Genomic DNA, 19,990 nt, shown 5'->3' with positions numbered 1-19,990 from the left:
GGGGAGGCGGGGCTTCTGCCGCTACCGCCCTGCAGCAGGTCCCCAGTCTCCCCGGCGCCCCACCCTCAGCGGCCTCGGGCTCCCCGCCCACAGACCCCCCCTCCCCCCACAGGCTGCTTCACGCTGCCCGAAGGCCGGGGGCGCGCGTGACTCTCGTCCGCCGCGCGAGGGGTGTGCCTCCCGCAGCCCAGGGCGCGGAAGCGGGAGGACGCCCGGGGCTGGGAGCCGCTGCTCTCGCTTTCTGGTCGTCGCGCACGTCCTCCCGGGAGGCGTCCCGTGACCGGCGCGATGAGCGCCAACGAGGACCAGGAGGTGAGTCCCCCTGGCCGGGCTCCCCTTTCCCCCGCGCTGGCGCGGTGCCTTGGCTCCAAGGGAGGGCGACTGACCTCGCAAGGCCCGGCTGCGATCCGGTTCCGGGACGAGCGCCCCCGCACGTGCCTTCGCCCCTCTGCTGCGCACAGAGCCTGGCTGGGGTGCCCCAAGTTGACCGGTGTCCTGGTGGGGGGGTTAGGGGGCTGCAGGCGCGCGGGAAGGGGAAGGGTTAGCTTCTGCCTCCGCTCCCCCCACCCCATCTCAGTTTTGCAAGCCCGGGGGGTGGCCCCACGCCTCCTTAATAACAAGGATGAGTGTCCTTGGTTGGCGAGCCAGTGCTCTCGGCTCACCTTCAGTCCTCAAGGTTCTTGTTGTAGCGCTTGTGTACTGAGTTACATTGTTTGGAATCTGATCACTTTTAAACTTTCAAGTCTATTGGCCGGTAGGGAGAGGCTTCCCTGAGTTAGTTAAATTTCTGGTGGAGGAAGATAATGACACTGGTTTCTGGCCTTATTGTTTGGTGGCATCATTTATCCATCTGGTGGTTGTCCAGTGGAAACGAAGTCTATTTTGAGCACACACGTGCCACCTGAATCGTAGGGTTTGTGCTCAGATATTCTCTCGTGAAATGCCACGTTGACGTTGAATCATATGATCAGGGAGTAACACAGGTCATCTCTAGGGGAACCTTCTCTAGCGGTGTCGTGTGTACAGATGGAAAAGAGTTGGCGGGGGCAAAGTGAACGCCCCAGGGCTGCGCAGTGAGCTTGTGGGTAGACTCAGGACTGGAATCCGAGTCTCCCAGGTACGCAATTCACTCTTCATTTAGAATATATTTCTTGAAAGGTGGCACTTTCCATGATAGATGTGGTAGTCTCTCTGGACTGGAAGTTACCTGTAAAGGACCCCAATGTCCAACAAGCTAATTGATTCGTGAATCCCTTCGAAACCGTTCTTGCCTGGTGAGTTTCTAAGCGGAGGCATGAACAAGTTGGTACTGTGAACCATGGAGCATAAAATGTAACGTTTCTCCAAGTCTGGCCCAGGGAGCAAGGCTTAGAACCTTTGGGGTGGTTGTTAGACAAACGGAAGCCTGTACTTTGCCTGGAATTTACGGACCTGGAATTCCTGGGGAGCCCAGAGATCTCTATTTTAATAATAGAATTCCATGCTTCTTCCACATGACTGACTTCCACATCTTTGAAGACAGTTTTCTGCCCAGTTTTTCCGATGTCCTGTTCTCATACGCAGTGGTTCCTTTTAGCTTTTCTCCATATGTCCATTCTTTTTGTTCTTTCACCCTCCTGGAATCGTGTCTGTGCACAGATTACGTTTATTTGTGTCCTGTTTTCTACGGGTAGTTCCTGTCAACTACAACCCTTTAAGTGCCGTGTACAAAGCAATTAGTTTTTCATCCGCTGTTCGTTTGTTTAGGTATCTGAGATAAATTCTTCCTGCCACCCTGTAAAATTTCATGTGGTTAGATGGTTTTGCAAGGGTATTCTGAATTCTTCTGCTACCAGCGCGATTCACTATGCCATCAAATTGTCATTCATAAACTTGCTAAGCCTGCCTTCAATTTTTGTTCCCGTCCTACTCCTTAGTTAAAATATGTGAAAGGATTAAGGGCACGAGGAGGAGTACTAGATCTGAAATAAGGTTGTTGTTTCTGATCTAATCTCAGTTGCTCTTGAATCTAGTTTGAACTCCTGTATTTGTTTTCCTGTGAAGGTAGCAAGAGGTGCCTTGCCGAAACTCATGTGGGCCTTTTCCTGATGTGCCAGCCAAGTCACCCTCTCTAGGAAAGGGTGCTTCCATTTATCTTGCTGTTCGTCCGCTTGCCAATGCTCAGGGACTTCTACTCTTTATTCCCCTGGGACCCCACGAACCGTTTCTTTAATAATCTGTTCTCAAATTTTGTCCATCTTAGTCTGTAGAATTCATGACACGCACCTTTTTGAAAAGTAAAATACATACCCAAGTGATGTCTTTCCTTGCTTCTCTTCTCGGGCGGTCATCAGTCATCACAAGTGTGATGGAGTCCTCATCCGTCAGCCCACAGTGCTCTCAGAAATATTTCCAGGCAAGGATTATTAGTGACATTTTCTCTTGCAATCCCTTTTGCGCCTTGGGTAGATCCTTGTCAACCTGTTCCTAACCATCTTTTTTTTTTTTTTTTTGTAAGTTCGTTCTGTTGTCCATGAATGTTTTTTCAAGTTTGGTATTCTGGGGGAAAGATTAAAGTAACTATTAGTATTAATATTGTGTTACTATGTTGCACATGGACTATATACCTTGTATACAAATGTTATAAACATGGAAGGCGGCAAAAGGTAGCTAAGTTTTACACAGTGGAGTGGTCTTGAATGGAAACGAATCCATTTATACCACTAAGCAAAACTCACTTGATTCATTTTTTTTTCAGATGGAACTGGAAGCATTACGTTCTATTTATGAAGGAGACGAAAGCTTCCGGGAATTGAGTCCAGTTTCATTCCAGTACAGGGTAAGACGCGGCACAGACTGGAGCCCTTGCGACTGTTTCAGAAAAGGATGAAGCTAAGGGCACCTGGGTGTCTCAGTCAGTTAAGCTTCCCACTTCAGCTCAGGTCATGATCTTGCAGTTCGTGAGTTCCAGCCCCGTGTCGGGCTCTCTGCTGGCAGCTCGGAGCCCGGAGCCTGTTTCGGATTCTGGGTCTCCCTCTCTCTCTGCCCCTCCCCTGCTCACACTCTGTCTCTTTGTCTCTCAAAAATAAATAAACATTAAAAAAAAAAAAATTTTTTTTTATAAAAGATTGAAGCTTGCTAAAAATGCTGTTTTTTTTTTTAATGATTTTGTATTTTGAATTTAGTGGTTTAAATTTATTACATCTTTGGGTTTTCCAAAGCATTTGAATGAAAGCTTCACACCGTGACATCAGTTATTTCTAACTTTTGAAAACAGTTCAGAAACTTTTTCTGAATTTTTAAAATTTTTTTATTTTTTCAAGTTTATTTATTTTGAGAGAGAGAGAGAGGGAATGAGTGGGAGAGGGCAAAGAGAGAGAGAGAGAGAGAGAGAGAGAATCCCAAGCAAGCTCCATGCTGTCAGCGCAGAGCCCCACAAGGGGCTCGAACCCACGAATCTGAGGTCATGACCTGAGCCAAAATCTAGAGTTGGAGGCTTAACCAACTGTGCAAACCAGGCGCCCCAATTCAGAAACTTTTAAAAATCAAGATAAATTTGTTTTTATTGTGACAGAATCATCAAATGTTAGAAATGGAAGAAACCTTGGAAATTATATAATTTTGCCTTCTAATCTTAAAGATAATTTTTCTCAGTCATAGCTTCCTAAGCTTTCCAAGCTGATCCTGATAAATACTAGATTTAAAATCCGGGTCTCTAATCCAAATCTAGAATTATTTTTACTACCTTATGATATAGTCAAGAAAAGTTGACATTTTCCTAATTCCATATAATCAATATGTGTGAGTATTTTTTACATTATGTGTTATGTCAATTTTTCTCTAAAAGGGAGTTTGCTTATAACTGTTTTCAACATGAAACAGTACCAGTATCTTATTTTGTAAATAAATAATGTAAAAACCACTTATCCCGATGATTATAAATGGTAGTAATATGAGAAAGTTTTTTTGTAAAAGATTTACAGTTATTTACATCATCATCTAAAGTAAGTTAAGACAATAAATACATAATTCTAGACATCACAGGAAATAGATCATCTATAATTACTTTCTTTAGATATTCTGCCCTCTGCTCCACTCCTCTTGACTCCCTTTCAAGCTCAGTAATTCTTAGGCCACTCCATGGATAGGAAGACGAAAGACTTTGAATAGCCAAGGTTAACAATGGAGTTAAGTCCTAGACCTTCAATTTGAATCCGCCTGCCTGCCCAGACTTCCCCAATAACTGCCACTGTCCCCTTAGCAAATGGTAGACTGAGAATTGCCCCATCCTTTCCTAAACATCCGTATTAACAACAGCAGCTACTCGTTGAGCAGTGTGCAGAATGTAGTAGAATGTGCGTGCGTCCTACAGGATGGATTTAAAGGGAATAAAAAGTGGGGTTTAGAAACCTTGTCTGTTGTGACAGTCGGAGGACAAGGGCACAGCCCTGGCCGGGTTATAGTCGGACCCCTCACTCAGTTCCTGTGCAGACTGGTTTAGTAGCCTGCTGAGCATTTCTTCCCTTCTGGTTCTGTCCTCAGCTTCCCTCAGCACCTCCCCACTAGTCCTTTCTCAGACTACTAGTCAGCTCCCTGAGACATGTAATTAGTTACCCCCGCCCTTCTTTTAAAAAGGTTTCTCCTGCCTATAGAATAAGGATTAAATGCCTTAGCTTGACACTCAAGTCCCTTCTGTTTGCCCCACACTGCCTCTCCACATTTTCCCAGCCACCACTGTCCATTAGCCATAGTAGCTTCTGGAACATTACTCTGCGTTAAAAAAAATTTTTTTAATGTTTATTTATTCTTGAGAAAGAGAGAGAGAAACAGAGTGCGAGCGAGGGAGGGGCAGAGAGAGACACACACACAGAATCTGAAGCAAGCTCCAGGCTCTGAGCTGTCAGCACACAGCCCAACGCGGGACTGGAACTCGTGAACCATGAGATCGTGACCTGAGCTGAAGTCAGACGCTTAACCGACTGAGCCACCCAGGTGCTCCTCCTGCATTTTTAATACCGTGCCCATGGACACATCATTTGCTCTTCCCCTCACCTCACATCCCTCATCCAGCCTTCTTCTCCTTTAATCCCTATCTCGGGCTCCTCTGTGATGTATTTGGGCCATGTCTCCTAGCCGTTGACTTCAAAGCCGAACTGACCATCCCCCGTGTCTTCATACTTTGTTCCATCCCCTTAAACGTTTAATCATGATGCAGTTTGGTGAATTACCTAAACATCTGCCCCCCCTTGAAGACAGGCGTGGTCTTGTCTCTATCTCTGCATCTTCCATACCTAGCGCTGCAGAAGGCATGTGGCACATTGTTTACATGCACCTTGAAAAAGGACTCAGTGCATAAAGCAAGTAATTTTCATCACTTTTTTTTATCATCTCTGCATTTGAAACACAAGCATAAACCAAGTATGTAATCAACTTACATAGGTGAATATCAACAGAGCCCTAAGTTAGACATAATTTCTAAGCCTCACCTTATATTGCTGTGTCTTGTGATTGAGGATGAGGGGAATAAAAATGTAGTGGTCAGAGAGAGTAAAGGTAAATCAAATAACAATTTGGGATGAAATTTTTTTAATCTGTTGCTATTGTCTAAAAATAAATATTAAAAAACCCCCAACGTATATACTAAAAGTATTACAGTGGAAATTAGCATAGCTTTGCACAAGGAGATGCAGATTTGTGAGTTATTCCATAGTTGTATTAGAAAATCACCATTTTGGGGCACCTAGGTGGCTTAGTTGGTTGAGTGTCCAACTCTTGATTTCAGCTCAAGTCATGATCCCAGGGTCGTGGGATCGAGCCGTGTGTGGGGCTCTGTGCTGAACATGGAGCCTGCTTGGGATTCTCTGTGTCTCTCCCTCTGCCCCTCTCCCCCACTTGTGCACATGTGCACTCGCTCTCTTTCTCAAATAAATAAGTTAATTAATTTTTAAAAATCACCATTTTGCTGCTGCCAGCACAGTGATGGTTTCAGGCAAGGATCATTAATGGATGCTAAAACTTTGGGTGAGAAGATGTTGCGAGACAATATATTCACATGGTTTTGTAGTGTCACCCCACAGATTACTTCTTAATTACAAAATGGAAAAGATACCTTTACAGTGAAGAGATTTGGAGAATATCACCTTAACCAAGTGATCAAGCTTAGTATCACCAGTGACGATTCCAGAAGATCTTATGTGCCTCCTTATGTGATGCTATGGGAATATACCACAGCACCTGCACAGTATCCTTACCAAAATATTTAATCGGACTTGGAATAGAGGAAACATCAGTCCTGATCTGGGAACATTATATAAGAAAACTGCCCTTGGTTATTTTTGTCATGAAAGATATTTAAAAGGCAGACAGGGTGGCTGGGTACTGTTCTAAATTAAAGCAGGATTTGAAATTTGGCAGCCAAATGTAATCCATGATCCTTAATGGATTACAGATTTACGGGTTGAGGAGGTGGTTCATTAAAGACACTTTAGATATGATTGGGGAACTTTTTAGATGGATTACGAATTAGATGATATTTCTGTATCAATGTTGAATTTCTTGGGTGTGATAATGGTAGTGTGGTTATAAAGGAAAATGTCCTTGTTTTTAGGATACTCTACCCACCCAATAAATATTTCAGGACGTTTTACCATGTCTTACTTTCAAAGAGTTCAACAAAAAACAAAGGAAAACAAGCCACCCGCCTGGGGCCAGGGGTTGGTTCTGTAGTGGGAAGGAAGAAAGGGAAATGGATGGAAGCAGAGGTATTTGGTGAATAAGGTACATGTCAAGGAGTGCTCGTCGTCTTATTCTAGTTTCTCTGCGAGATTAACATTTTTCCAAGTGAAAAGTAGGGGCGAGCAAAAGAAATAAAAAAGACATCTTTATTCAGGTGAAGGGGGTCAAAAGTTACAGATTTCCAGTTAGAAAAAAGTAAGTAAGGGAAATGTAACATTCAGCGTGGTGACTCTAGTTCATAGTAGCGTATTATATATTTGAAGGTTGGTAAGAGAGTAGATCTTGAAAGTTCTCATCCAGCCTAAGGCATTCCTAAACCTTATCTCTTTGCCTTTTTTCTCTAAGTTTTACATTTCATTTTCTGGTCTCTTGGAATTGGGCCAATGTGTAGCAATTCACTTGTTCTTGATGCCTCTTATGATTTGGCAATTAGAAAACTTCAGACAAAGATGAAGGGTTTCAGGTTGGTTTATTATCTTTGTCCATTCCCTTCCTGTCCCCCACAGTTGATGTCTGCCTTCAAAAAGTTTTGATGAGACAAAAATTATGTGAGACAGTCTCGGTACTGGGAAAAGCTGAAGGGCTGTCTGGAGAGACAGGCTGTGAACATCAAAAGTCAGACTATTCATACGGCCCTCAACTCCTCTGAGTCTTAGCCCGTACTCCTGAACTTTTCAAAATACTACATTTCTGACCTGATCGTGAGCACTGGCAATAATTCATCATTTAAAAAGTCATAGTAAATATTCTGTCTTTGTATCACGTTTTACAAGCCTAAGATTTCCCTTTTCTTCAGATAGGTGAAAATGGCGATCCCAAAGCCTTCTTAATAGAGATTTCCTGGACAGAAACATATCCCCAAACACCTCCAATTATATCTATGAACGCTTTTTTTAACAACACCATGTGAGTAGTGTTTTGTTCTCATTGTTTTTTTGTAACGCTCCCCCTTACTTTTTTCTCAGCAGTGTATTTCTTGTGCGTTGTAGATCATCAGCTGTAAAGCAGAGCATATTAGCCAAGTTACAGGAAGCAGTGGAAATTCATCTCGGGACCGCCATGACCTACACATTGTTTGAATATGCCAAGGACAATAAAGAGCAGTTCATGGAGAATCACCACCCCATTAATTCTACGGTGAGCTTGTGATTAGTTTGGGTCAGGTTTTGTTGTTGTTGTTTTGGTTTCACTCTGCTACTAATTAATCTTTACCGGTTACTGTTTTTTTTTAATTGGAAGGAAGTTTTGTGTTAGATTTTTTTTAACGTTTTATCTATTTTTGAGACAGAGACACAGTGCGAGCTGGGGAGGGGCAGAGAGAGAGAGGGAGACACAGAACCCAAAGCAGGCTCCAGGCTCTGAGCTATCGGCACGGGGCCCGACGCGGGACTCAAACTCACAAACGGCGAGATCATGACCGGTGCCAAAGTCAGCCGCTTAACCGACTGAGCTACCCAGGCGCCCCGATTTTGTGTTAGATTTAAAATGAGTTACACCTGAGTTAAATAAGAATAATGAATTTTAGATTTCTTGGTATTTATTTAACTTCAAAAATGGAATTGTATCCCCTAGATCTTAGCCTTCATTTAAGACTAGAATACTTCATGTGCCTGCCCAAACAGATACTGTTGGGGCACCCGGGTGGCTCAGTCGGTTAATCATCTGACTCTTGACTTGGGCGCAGGTCATGGTCTTGCGGTTTGTGAGTTCGAGCCCCACATCAGTCTCTGCCCTGAGAGTGTAGAGTCTGCTTGAGATTATGTCTCCTTCTCCCTCTGCCCCTCCTGCATTCTCTCTCTCTTGCTCTGTCTCTCGCAAAACTAAATAAACTTAAAAAAAAAAGGAACGTTATAAAAAAAAGAGAGAGACATTGTTGAACCATGTATTTTTTTTTTAATTTATTTAATGTTTTCATAAAGCTTATAGAGGATTCTTATGTAGCACTAAGATACATGTGAAGTTACTTTCTTCATGAGGCAAATTTAGTTGTAGATAGTCTTGCCACAGTTCACTTTGAAGTTGGTGCAAGCTTAAAGAGACTTCATTAAGAGTATTTTAGGAAATAATCATCTTTCATGACCTTGGGCATCTACATATTAGATCCCTTTGCACCAAGTCATGTGCTTAAAGAATTTCAGGGGTTGGGATCCGTCGAGTTTGGTGAACCAAACTGTAAGCTGTTTGACAACAAAGGCTGCGTGTCTTCTACTTGAGCAATCCTGGCTTCCACATTCCTAACAGAACACGGAAGAACACGGAGGGCAGCTAGAGAGGCCATCGGGCAGGGCAGCAAAGCTCATGGCCTGCGGGTCAGACCACGTGGCCTGGAAAACCCTCCCTGCACTGCTTGCTATGTGATGTGACTTCTCTCGGTGGGAGGAAGGAGGCAGATGTGTTAACTTCACTAGGCTCAATTTATTCATTTGTAAAAGTGGGGATTATAATGGCATCTACCTCGTAAGATTGCAGTAAGGATCAGATGAGTACTATACGTACATCATTTACAGCAATGCTTGGCAACTAGGAAGCATTTTAAATTGTGTGGATCACACTCTGACTGCATGAATCCAAATTGAAATCTTTTTCTTCATTTCTTCAGAGAATCAGGATTTTGTAGGTAGGCACATGCGATTTTCCTAAAGACCTATTTAAATTTCCAAATAAAGCAAATCAATTGAATTGTGAAGTTACCTTAGTACTTTAGAGCTTCAATGTGATACTGGTGTCAGATCTTCTTTCTCAGGGACCTGGTTATAATAATTGAGCTAATCTTATGTAAGCCCTTCTGTGTGAACTTTTGGAAGAGTGATATCAATGTGCTAATGACACCTACCCTAATAAATGAATTTTATAATACAGGGTTCTTTTACTTCATAAATGTAAAAATTGTCAACTCACTTGTGGATGTGGCCATATTTAGTGTAATTCAATAAGTTTTAAGGCATTGGTATAGGAATTATTTTTTTTTCTAGATACCCATAAGCAGTATCATCTCCGTTGAAACTCCTAATACAGCCCCATCAAGTAAGAAAAAAGACAAAAAAGAACAACTTTCAAAAGCTCAGAAACGTAAGCTGGCAGATAAAACAGGTTTGTGTTTGTTTTTGTTTTTTTAATAACACAGATAAATAGGTTGCTTTTTAATATGATATGAGTGTTTAATCAGTATATTTAGGTTTAGAAGAGAAGGTCTCGTCTCTTCATTCTTGGAACATTTGGATCAGACACTGTCTTGGGTCACGGATATATATTGAAAATATTTACCACTAATTCACCACCAGACATCACCACGTGAGGAGAAGGTAACTGAGCGGCAAAATAACCACAAATGAGTCTTGAGACTGAGAAACAGCAGAATAGCATAGCAAAGTGGGTCCAACTCGTACCCTTCTCCGCATGTTGGGATTTTCCTATTTGCTTATCTCTATGGGAGACACGTGTATTACTCAAATTATTTTGAACTCTAGCTTTCATTTGAAATGAAGTTTGGTATACCATTCAGTCTTTGCACAAATAAATGGTTTAATGCTTTTGTCTGTACTCAATTCATTTTTTACAGCTACAGTAAGATTTAAGAACAGAATTCCTGTTTTTTCTAAAGCAGAGTCATTTTGTATGCACCTTTAGAAGAGAGTTCTAAATTCTAGCTCATACCATCAATAATGTTTGATCTCTTTATTTAACCTGAAAGGTTGCAGATTGGTATCAGTCGGTAAACTTTTTTCTGGTCCAGAACAATGAGGACATTACCGTGGATGCATATAAACATTTGTATACATATATACAAGTGTGTCCATGTGTACGTATGTCTGTACGTGTGTGTGTGTGTGTGTGTGTGTGTGTGTGTGTGTGTGTGTGTGTGTTATTGATATAAGGTTACAAGTCGCCCTTCATTGAGAGGAACTGACCCTTGTACTTTGGTGAGGAAGTTTAAAATAATGCCCCTTCTTTTACAAAGTGATGGCAGTTTTTTGGTTGTTGATGCTCTGTTTAACATCCTGCATGACAGAATGAAAAGATCACGACCCTGTGCTGGCCCTCAAGATACATTTTTGAAGTTGGAATGGTTTGTGAAATAAAAAATCAGGGAATCCATTATACCTAATGTCAGAGCAGAATTAAAGCATGAACAACCGAAGCAGTGGATTGTTAGCTGTTGTAATCTGTTCTCTAGAATTTTAGTTAATCTCTTTTTTAAGCTGTAGCATTTCTGTTGGTTCATCACCTGTTGTTTTCATACATAATGACCTATGATCATTCCCTTTCATTAATAGTTCCCTATCTCCATCTTTTTGGTGACGTCCACCTAAAAGGGATTATCTTTCTATAGTTATGGTATAGGAGTTTGGGACCTGGATTCTAAGTAAAACTTGAATAGGACAGTCATGGCGCTACGGGTAAGTTTTAGTTACCCACATTGGTGCCCTGCCCCCATGCCCCGTATAACCAATAAACAGTGGGATAAGATTCTTACTGACATGAAGGAGGAAAGAAGTATTAGCATCTAAAGTTGAGCTCCACTAATATTGCCTCTGTCTTATAAGAATCATGAGGTTAGTGTCTACTTCCCTGTGTAAAATTAATGTACTGGTTTTGAATGCAGATTTTGAAGATTCCGTAAAATGAGATGTATATAGATATATCAAGCATACAGGAAATCAAGCCATGTTAAATTAAAACACTTTTATATTGTATTTATTAAACTATTCTTCAAGTTTAAATATTCTGTCACAAGAACGAAATCACTTTGTAAACTATAAATTCTTACATAAAGTTTGAGCCTGTTTTCAAGTGCTCCCAATAGATTAAAGGCCTGTCAGATTAAACAATGAAAGATGAAATAAGTCATATTTTCTCAGACCACAAAAGTTAATAAAGAAGTTGCCCGGGCCTCCTCTTAGTCTTGGGGCTGGACGTTTGTTTACAAGGTCTCTTGTCTTGAGCCTAGCTCCCTAGTGTGAAACACACCCGAAGCAGCAAAGTAACACAACTCCTTACTTTAAATAAGCAGTGACCTTATAGAAAGCAAATAAAATTGTACAAGTGCATGAAACTAATAAATTGATTAGCTCCTCTTTCTGGCTTTTCCAACTCACCTCCATATTTTTTCCCCCTTAGTATCAGGTTTTGTCTTGAATGAAATGGGGTAAATGTGAAAAGGGAGTACATCGAATTGCTTTGCCAGTATCCCCGGCAGAGCCGTGCTTCCAATTCCTGGTGATGATACACTAGCTTTCTCACTTCATAATATGTGATTTAAATTTTAATTTGTTGCATGGGATAGTATGCAAACGCTGATTTATTCAAATGGTAATTAATTTAAAAATTACTGCTTGGTCTTGGAAGTAAAGTCCCTATTTTCTCTTCTAGATCACAAAGGACAGCTTCCCCGAGGATGGAACTGGGTTGACGTGGTGAAGGTACGTAACGCGTATAATCTAAGCTTCAGACAGTTGTTACGATTATGCCGTCAAATAATGAAACTCATATCTTCCATTCTTTCCCCCCTCCACCTTTGAATTTTACTGGGATGGCTGTTTCCTTTTTTACTTCAGCATGTAAGTATTTTTGAAATATCCTTCGCATTCTTTTCTTTCCTACACCTTCAGTTTTAGATTTTCTTTTTTTAAATAACGGAAAATGTGAAGAACTCAGTTATGAATACGCTAAAGTATGACTTTACGTAACTACCTCTGAATAATGAATGTGCCTCACTGTGACTCTGAACTACAGGAGCATGTATGGAAGCTGAAGAAACAAGTCATAGAAAGGAATGCTTTGATTTCTTAATAGAAATGAGTTTTTTGGGTTTTGGAGGGTTTGTCTGTTGTTTGTTTGTTTGTTTAGAGCAAACCCTAGATGGGGTTTCCCATCATTGTCAACAAGAATTTTATGTTTTTCTTGTTTAAAATCATTCACTTTTCACCTTGAAGTTTTTTGCCAACTTCTCTCCATTGTTTTTCTTGAGTTATTCGTAGTTTCAAATAAAGTGATACTTAGCACAGTAAGTTAATTCTCTCTGTAGGACTTCGTGAAATGAGTTTCGCGTGTCAATTAGTGCCACTGCTGCTGTGAGAAGTAATTGATGTGATTCAAGAGTAGTTAAAGGTTAGGATTTTCGTGACCACCTACAAATACACGTAATGTATAAGCAGTATATTCTTAAAGTTTATGTGAAAGTCAGTCCTCTGGGCCGTGGGATACCTTTTCTATAGAAACTGTTGAAAAGAAGCTTTGTGCTTCTAGAATCTAGTACAAAAATAGTCCCTGGGAGTAGGGAACCATGAGCTGCCATTGTAATAAAGAAGCGGTATGTCTTGTCCCCTTCCGGGGCCAGAGACTGACCGTACACAAGACACCTGTATGGGAGCAGCTTCTCCAGCATCCTCTCACTTGCCCAGGCCCCTCCACCGATGCCTGCTGGGTACTGCGTGTTGTCCCAGGTGTGCTTGTAGGTACCTCACCAGCTCGGTCGTTTCCCTCTGCAGAATGCGTCATGCCTGAGAACGAGCTGTCTCCTAACTCAGAACGGAAGTGCCTCTTTTCAGACAGCAGATCTCCCTGGAAACTGGGGAGACAAAATTGTCCGATTAATCCAAAATTGTCCCGGAGGGGGGGATAGTACCCTTCCTTCCCTAGCTCCGGAAATTTCGTTTTTTGTTTGTTTTTCAGAGAGTCCTCATTAATATCAATTAGAATTTCAGGAAACATAAAAGAAATGAAGATTTAAATAATCTAGTCCTCTTAAGAGGGAGGTTCCCACTGAGGCATGGTCTGGACTCAGAAGCCATTAGCCCAAGTGTTGGAGAATAGTTGTTTCTCAGTGTGGTCTTCGGAGCCTTAGAGGTCATAGAGGCTCTCTGGGTGTCTGCAAGGTCAAAACTATTTATATCATAACACTAAAGTGTTGTTCGTCCTTTTTCCGCATTCTCTCACAAGTGGACGGTGGTATTTACCGGAGGCTGCGGGAAGTGTGATGGTGCCATCACTAATACTCTTCTGTTAGAGCACTAATAGAATGTGCGATTTTAGAGTCTTGTGTTTTCCAGAATCTTCTAAGGTAGTGAGTCGGTGTAGAATCTAAGTGTGTGTGTGTGTGTGTGCATTTTTACATGAAGTCAGTTTGTCCTTAATACTTGTACCGTGTTCTCGTTAGCCATTTTCCATGATACCTGCCGTACAGTAGAAGCAGATTTGCAAAAACCCAGCTGTCTTCTGTTGAGCTCAATGGTAAAGAAATTTACAAAAATGTAATACAGCACTATTCTTCCCATTAGGTTTTATTAGTTTGTTTTAGAAAATGCAGTTTTTCGTTTAAGAAATGTCATTCAGTTATCATGCAATGTGTTGATTGTTATTTTTTACATGAATTAAATTTCTCAGTTTTAATTTCAAATGCAGTAGGTATAGCCTACATTGAAAACAAGCTTTTTAAGATCCTCAAGGTGGAAAGAGGAGCTGGGGCCAGAATGTTTGAGAACTGATGCTCTTAGCAGTTTCTGCCTTTCACAGCCTCTCACATTCTCTGGGGGCCTCGGGCTTTGAGTTCAGTGGGGATTTCTTGGTGGCTGGGTCTTTATTCTGGTCAGAGTTGTGTGTGTGTCAGTCTTTGGGGACATCCCCCCTCCCCCCACACCCCCCAGCTTGCTAACTTCCTTGGATTGTTACAGAAAAGACTTGCAATTTAAGATTTGTATCACTTTTTTAAAACTGTACTTAATTTATGTGGGTTTTTTTTTTTTTTGCCACAGTTTAAAAAATTTTTAAAGTTTATTATTTGTGATAGAAAACAAAAATAGGAGACTATCACTCATTTTATAAATGGCACCTGTTTTGGTTCCAATTTATTTCTTGGAAAACTTTGAGGGATTCCCCCCCCCCCCCGCCGCCCTTGATCTATTTGAGGTTATATTTTTAATGAATCCTGTTTAAAGTAGCTGAGCCTTAAGATGAAAACTAGTTAAATATGGTGAAAGCTGTAGATGGTGTCAGTTACGTGAATCTCGTTGTGTGTTGTTCTATCAACTATAAATACTTATTTCTGATGGTGAGTGGAAGTAATGAACTATCAGATAACATGATAGCTTCACCTTGTTGACTATGTCCTTTATCTTTTTTTATAGTTAAGCAAAACTGGCTCTAAAGATGATGAATAGTGCTTGGAATTGGAGACCAAGGAAGAGCGTCCTTTAAAAAGTAAACTGGGTTCGGGTTCAAAATCCTTCGTTACTCTTTTCTGGTATTGAGGTGGCTTTTTATAAAAACAGAAATTTTTTTTTTGTATGTTTCTTACGTGAAGAAGTGTTTTCACCTGAAAGTTCGTGAAGAGATCTGGTTGTATGAAATTATTTTCACAAACTTGCCTTAATAAAAGGTGAAATGTTACCGTTTTGTATACCTTATAGAGATGGTTGAGCTTCGTAAATGGACAAAATGGGAAATAAGTAATCAAGGTGAATTGATATGATCTTATTCTAGTGGCTATGATGTTTTTTAGAGGAGGCGGCAGCCCCTTGGAAACTCTCAGCCCGGTGGGGCAGAATGCCGAGTCCACGGTGTTTCTGCAGCATGGTCCTTACCAGTAGACTTCTCGTCTTCACAGTGTCTTTATCTCTTCTTTCTCTTAGTTACTGAAGCACAAATGGCTTCAGGGAAATCGAAATACTAGCATTTGAACGTTACACATAATGTTCTTGGTCGTTTCTTCTTATTTCTCAAGGGTGTACTGCTTCCTTTTAGTAGATGAGCCTCTGTTTTACGCTTTTCTCTCGGTTTGGGTCCTGATGTTTGACCGTGAGAGTTCTCAGTGGTGTGTGGAATAGGAGAATATAAAAATAAATCTGCCAAATACACTCGAAAGCATTTGACTAGAAGTGCTGGTTCCCATTTAAAACGTCTCTCTTTGCTGCATATGCCAGGACGGAAGTAAAAATGCCTTACTAGTTAATTTTTGTATTGTCGGAGACCATGGTTTTAATAAATTCCTATGTATCTGCGACTGTGTGTTTCTAGTTGTCTGGTAACTGAGGTCTTCGAAGTGGTCTTAAAACCACATTTCAAGTCTTGTTTCCCTTCAACTATCTACGTGGAATTCTCGGCCTGAGCATCTTTATCATAAGAGACATAGAAGTCTTTCAAATGCTGTATCATAGTTCATGCTTGATTGTTTTCAAAACCCCGAATAGGGAAACTATTAGTACAGCGTAAGCAGGAAGTTACTGATGTGTGTGTGTGTGTGTGTGTGTGCGTGTGTGTGTGCGTGCGTGTGTGTGATTTCCAGTGACTGCATTTGCTCCCCGGCTTTAAAACCCTAATAACTGCTGCTGTATTGTCTGCAACGGTAGACCGTCGGTTCCTCAAGTTATACCCGTGCAGCTTGGGTCTGAGTTTTTAACGAATAATTAACTTTTAAAGATGTGTCTTCAGCATAAGAGCGGTTTGAGTTGTATCCCTGGCTTTCCCTGGGTTAATATTAGGCTCTGTTCAATCGTTTGAATTACAAAGTAAATACTGTGCAATCATGGTGAAGGAGTGTAATCTGATTTTCAAAAGCTGAATCACATTTCATATCTTGACGTCATGTAATGGAAACAGTAAAATTCGAGACCACCGGCAAGACCACTGGAACATGCCATCTTTTGGGGGGGGCTTGCGTGCGTGGTTTTGGTTGTGTTGATTTGTTGGCTTGTTTTTAAAGAAACTGAAACCGCTATATCCGCCAGTGGGGCGAACTGTGTTTTGCTCTGAAGACCGCGACATCGTTCAGGCTCACATTGTGGCTCCTAGATGACAAAGAATGATGCTAGTTAAATGCCAATGAACTATTTTTACTCTTTTTATACGAACTGTACAAATCTGGGGGGTGATGGTGGCAGTGGTGCCTCTAACTACCTTCTGTGAAACACTTGAACTTTCTCATCTGTATTGCCATCATCTGTTTGACACCCCAGTATATTTTCTCAAAGTCTGTTCACCTGAAACTGTATGGAATGACATAATTGATAAGCAATAAAACCTGAACTACACGCTCATTTTTCTATGTGTTTTATTTCAAATCGCGAGAGAATTGTTGATTTTACAGATTTGCACAGACTTAGGGTGTAAGATGTGCCCTCCTACTAGATACTGTTTAAAATGCTGGGTTAAGAAGACATCTTGTAATGAGCTGACAAGAAGGTAGGGAGTACCCAGAGTCCAATAAATGAAGATTGGAAGCTTGAGGTTAAGAACAGCTTTGGTTTTTACAGAGTCGGGGGGCCCAGAAGACACATGAAGTCTGGGGTCAACTCAGGGTAAAAGGGGTCACACGCACACGCACGTATGCACAGCATGCCTGAGGTGGGGACCCTGAGGGAAAGTTCCTGTCTTGAAATTTGGTTCTTTCTAGGTGGAAGGGTGAAATGTAAACATGTGCCCTCCTAATGACTTACACGTCACCTCACACCTGGATTTCAGCCCGACTTCTTCCCCGTATGAGCAATCTAAAAAAAAATCCCTCAACCCAGGATTTTGAAGTGGTACCAACTGGGGTGCCTAGCTGGCTTAGTCAGTAGACCATGTGACTCTTGATCTCGAGGTTGTGAGTTTAAGCCCTATGTTGGGTGAAGCGATTGCTTAAAAAAATAAAATCTGAAAGCAGAATTAGTGGTGCCTGGGTGCCTCCGTTGGTTAGGCGTCCGACTTCGGTTCAGGTCATGATCTTGGGGTTTGTGGGTTCAAGCCCCGCGTCGGGCTCTGTGCTGACAGCTGGGAGCTGGGGCCTGCTTCGGATTCTGTGTTTCCCTGTCTCTCTGCCCCTCCCCCGCTCGCTTTCTCTCTTTCAAAAATAAATAAACATTAGAAATAAAAGGAAAAAGTGTTACCAATGGGGTAGAGCCTCTGGGCAACTGGTAGAAATGACCACAGATTGGCCCTGAAAGAACCCACCGTCCAGAGACCTCTAAAGAAGCTGCACACCTAGAGTGCTTGAAATGTACAGGCATAGCCAAAAGCCACAGTACCCAGAAACAGGATGTTGTGACAGCAGGGAATTTGAGGGAATGAGGACTTCGAGGATGTATTGATCAGACAGACACTCTTACACGTTAAGAGGAATTAAATCAGGATTGAGAAACTATTAAGGCTCGTCAAACAGATTTGAAAAAGAGCCAAATAGAGCTTCTCGAAAAGTGAAAACAGAATTAAAGTTACAGATGAAGACTAGTACTGCTTGCAAAGTGCGCTTTGGCAAATGTGAAGTATAAATATCCTTTGGAATTAAAGCGGTACTCAGTTGCGTTGTTGGGTTTTGTCTCGTTTTGATGGTAACATTAGAATCTGTCTCCACATGATTTCTTCACAGCCCCTCCCGTGCCCCATTTTAGGTTAGCTGGGTGATTTGAGCTTTCCAGAAGCTTGACACCGCGCATGTGCCTCCCTGGATCTTGGTTCAGAAGACCTTGTCCTTATGACAAGGAATTGGTCAGTGGGTATCCAGAGGGCTATTAGCGATAGCTTTAAAAATAATGAATTTAGGGGTGCCTGGGTGGCTCAGTCAGTTAAGCATCTGACTCTTGATGTCCGCTCAGGTCTTGAGCTTGGGGTCATGAGTTCGAGCCCCACATTAAGCTCTGGGCTGGGCACGAAGCCTGCTTAAAAATTAACAACAACGACAACAACAACAATAATAATAAATTTAAAAATCAAGCTGTGTAAAAACAGGTTTGTTTTGTCATCAGATATTCCACAGAGTAAAAACAGAAAAGAGGCATTATCTGGTAGGGATTACTTGGTAATCCATAACTCTAAATTTCAGTGTTTCCAATTAGGTGACAAAATAGTAAGGAATTTTGTGACCTAAGGTGTTTTTCAAACTGCAGTTTGCAATCCATTTACTGAAGAAACTGATTGAGGGTCTTTACCCGCCATTTTCCTAATGGAATAGAAGAGAAGAGAATGCAACAGAAAATACCAGTGTGTGTGTGTGTGTGTGTGTGTGTGTGTGTGTGTGTGTATACATATATGTATACACACACACACACAAGGGTATTTGAGTGCGTGTGACAGTTGTTTGGGTTTGGGGTATATATGTGTGAGTACCAGGTAAAATGTATTTCTTAAAGTGAGTCATGGCAAAAAAAAAGTATGAAAGTCACTGATCAGCGCATACAAAATATGGGACAGATTTTATATGAAGATTTATAATTAAGTAAGCAGGTAATAAAGTAAGATGCTAACCATACAGCAACCTGGGGGAGAAGTATGCAGGACTTGCCTATAATGTCAGCAAATTTTTTAAAAACCTAAAATCAGTTTCAGATTCAAAAATACATTTACTATGGTGCACACCAGTCCCTCCAGCCCTGAGACCATTCCAGGAGCTGCCCTGTCAGGAGTTCTAGGGCCCGGTCTTTTATAGGCTTAATGCTTCCATCTTCCTTCCTTCCTTCCTTCCTTCCTTCCTTCCTTCCTTCCTTCCTTCCTTCCTTTCTTTCTTTCTCTTTCTTTTTCTTTCTTTCCTTTCTTTCTTTCCCTTTCTTTCTTTCTTTCTTTCTTTTTTTCTTTCTTTCTTTCTTTCCTTCTTCCTTCTCATTCAGAAATCTTGTTGAAAACTTTTCAATACTTGTTTTTTAAACTCAAGTCTAGCTGACACGCAATGTGGCGTTATTTCCAGATGTACCGCCTAGTGATTCCACACTGTCCGCGAAGCTGGCTCAGCGCGATGGTGACATGACAACTTTTGAGCTGAAGAACTTGCATGAGGAGCTGAAGAGCACCTGTAAGAGCGAGTGCCTGAATCAGGGGTAAATAACGGCTTTCATTTCTCACTGATAACCAAACATAAGGAAATTAGTTCTAAGTTTCCCACCATTTCTAGAGGAATAATCATTTTCTTCCTGGGTTTCCCGTCTAAATCTAGTCTCTAAAACAAATTGTTGTAGGGGCGCCTGGGTGGCTCAGCCGGTTGAGTGTCCAACTCTTAGTTTTGGCTCAGGTCATGATCTCATGGTTTGTGAGTTCGAGCCCCACATCCGGTTCCGTGCTGACAGTGCAGAGCCTGCTTGGGATTCTCTGTCTCCCTCTCTCTCTGCCTCTCTCTCTCTTTCTTTTTTTTTTTTTTTTTTGTCTTTTTAAAAATTTTTTTGTTTTAACGTTTGGTCATTTTTTGAGAGACAGAGACAGAGCGTGAGTAGGGGAGGGGCAGAGAGAGAGGGAGACACAGAATCCGATGCAGGCTCCAGGCTCCGAGCTGTCAGCACAGAGCCCGACGTGGGGCTCAAACTCACGGACCATGAGA

General features: G+C 41.6%; 1 protein-coding gene across 3 annotated transcripts; it reads left to right on the top strand.

Moving 5' to 3' along the window:
• Positions 1–89: 89 nt before the first annotated feature.
• RWDD4 (RWD domain containing 4) lies at positions 90–19,744 on the top strand. 3 transcript variants are annotated; one of them, XM_027077083.2, is made up of 7 exons: positions 90–312; positions 2,738–2,818; positions 7,511–7,620; positions 7,683–7,851; positions 9,687–9,804; positions 12,085–12,134; positions 14,838–16,745. In XM_027077083.2, the coding sequence occupies exons 1-7, from the start codon at positions 289–291 to the stop codon at positions 14,868–14,870; spliced, it is 585 nt and encodes a 194-aa protein (XP_026932884.1). In that variant the 5' UTR covers positions 90–288; the 3' UTR covers positions 14,871–16,745. The 3 variants fall into 3 exon arrangements, with proteins under 3 accessions (XP_026932884.1, XP_053072245.1, XP_053072246.1); XM_053216270.1 differs by lacking the exon at positions 14,838–16,745 and adding an exon at positions 19,367–19,698 and having other exon boundaries at positions 93–312; positions 7,704–7,851; XM_053216271.1 differs by lacking the exon at positions 14,838–16,745 and adding an exon at positions 19,367–19,744 and having other exon boundaries at positions 166–312.
• The last annotated feature ends 246 nt before the right edge of the window (positions 19,745–19,990 follow it).

Source organism: Acinonyx jubatus, chromosome B1 (assembly GCF_027475565.1).
Source record: "Acinonyx jubatus isolate Ajub_Pintada_27869175 chromosome B1, VMU_Ajub_asm_v1.0, whole genome shotgun sequence".
NCBI classification, from domain to species: Eukaryota; Metazoa; Chordata; class Mammalia; order Carnivora; family Felidae; genus Acinonyx; species Acinonyx jubatus.
Note: the sequence above shows the minus strand (reverse complement) of the source record. Positions and strands in the feature narration are given on the sequence as shown.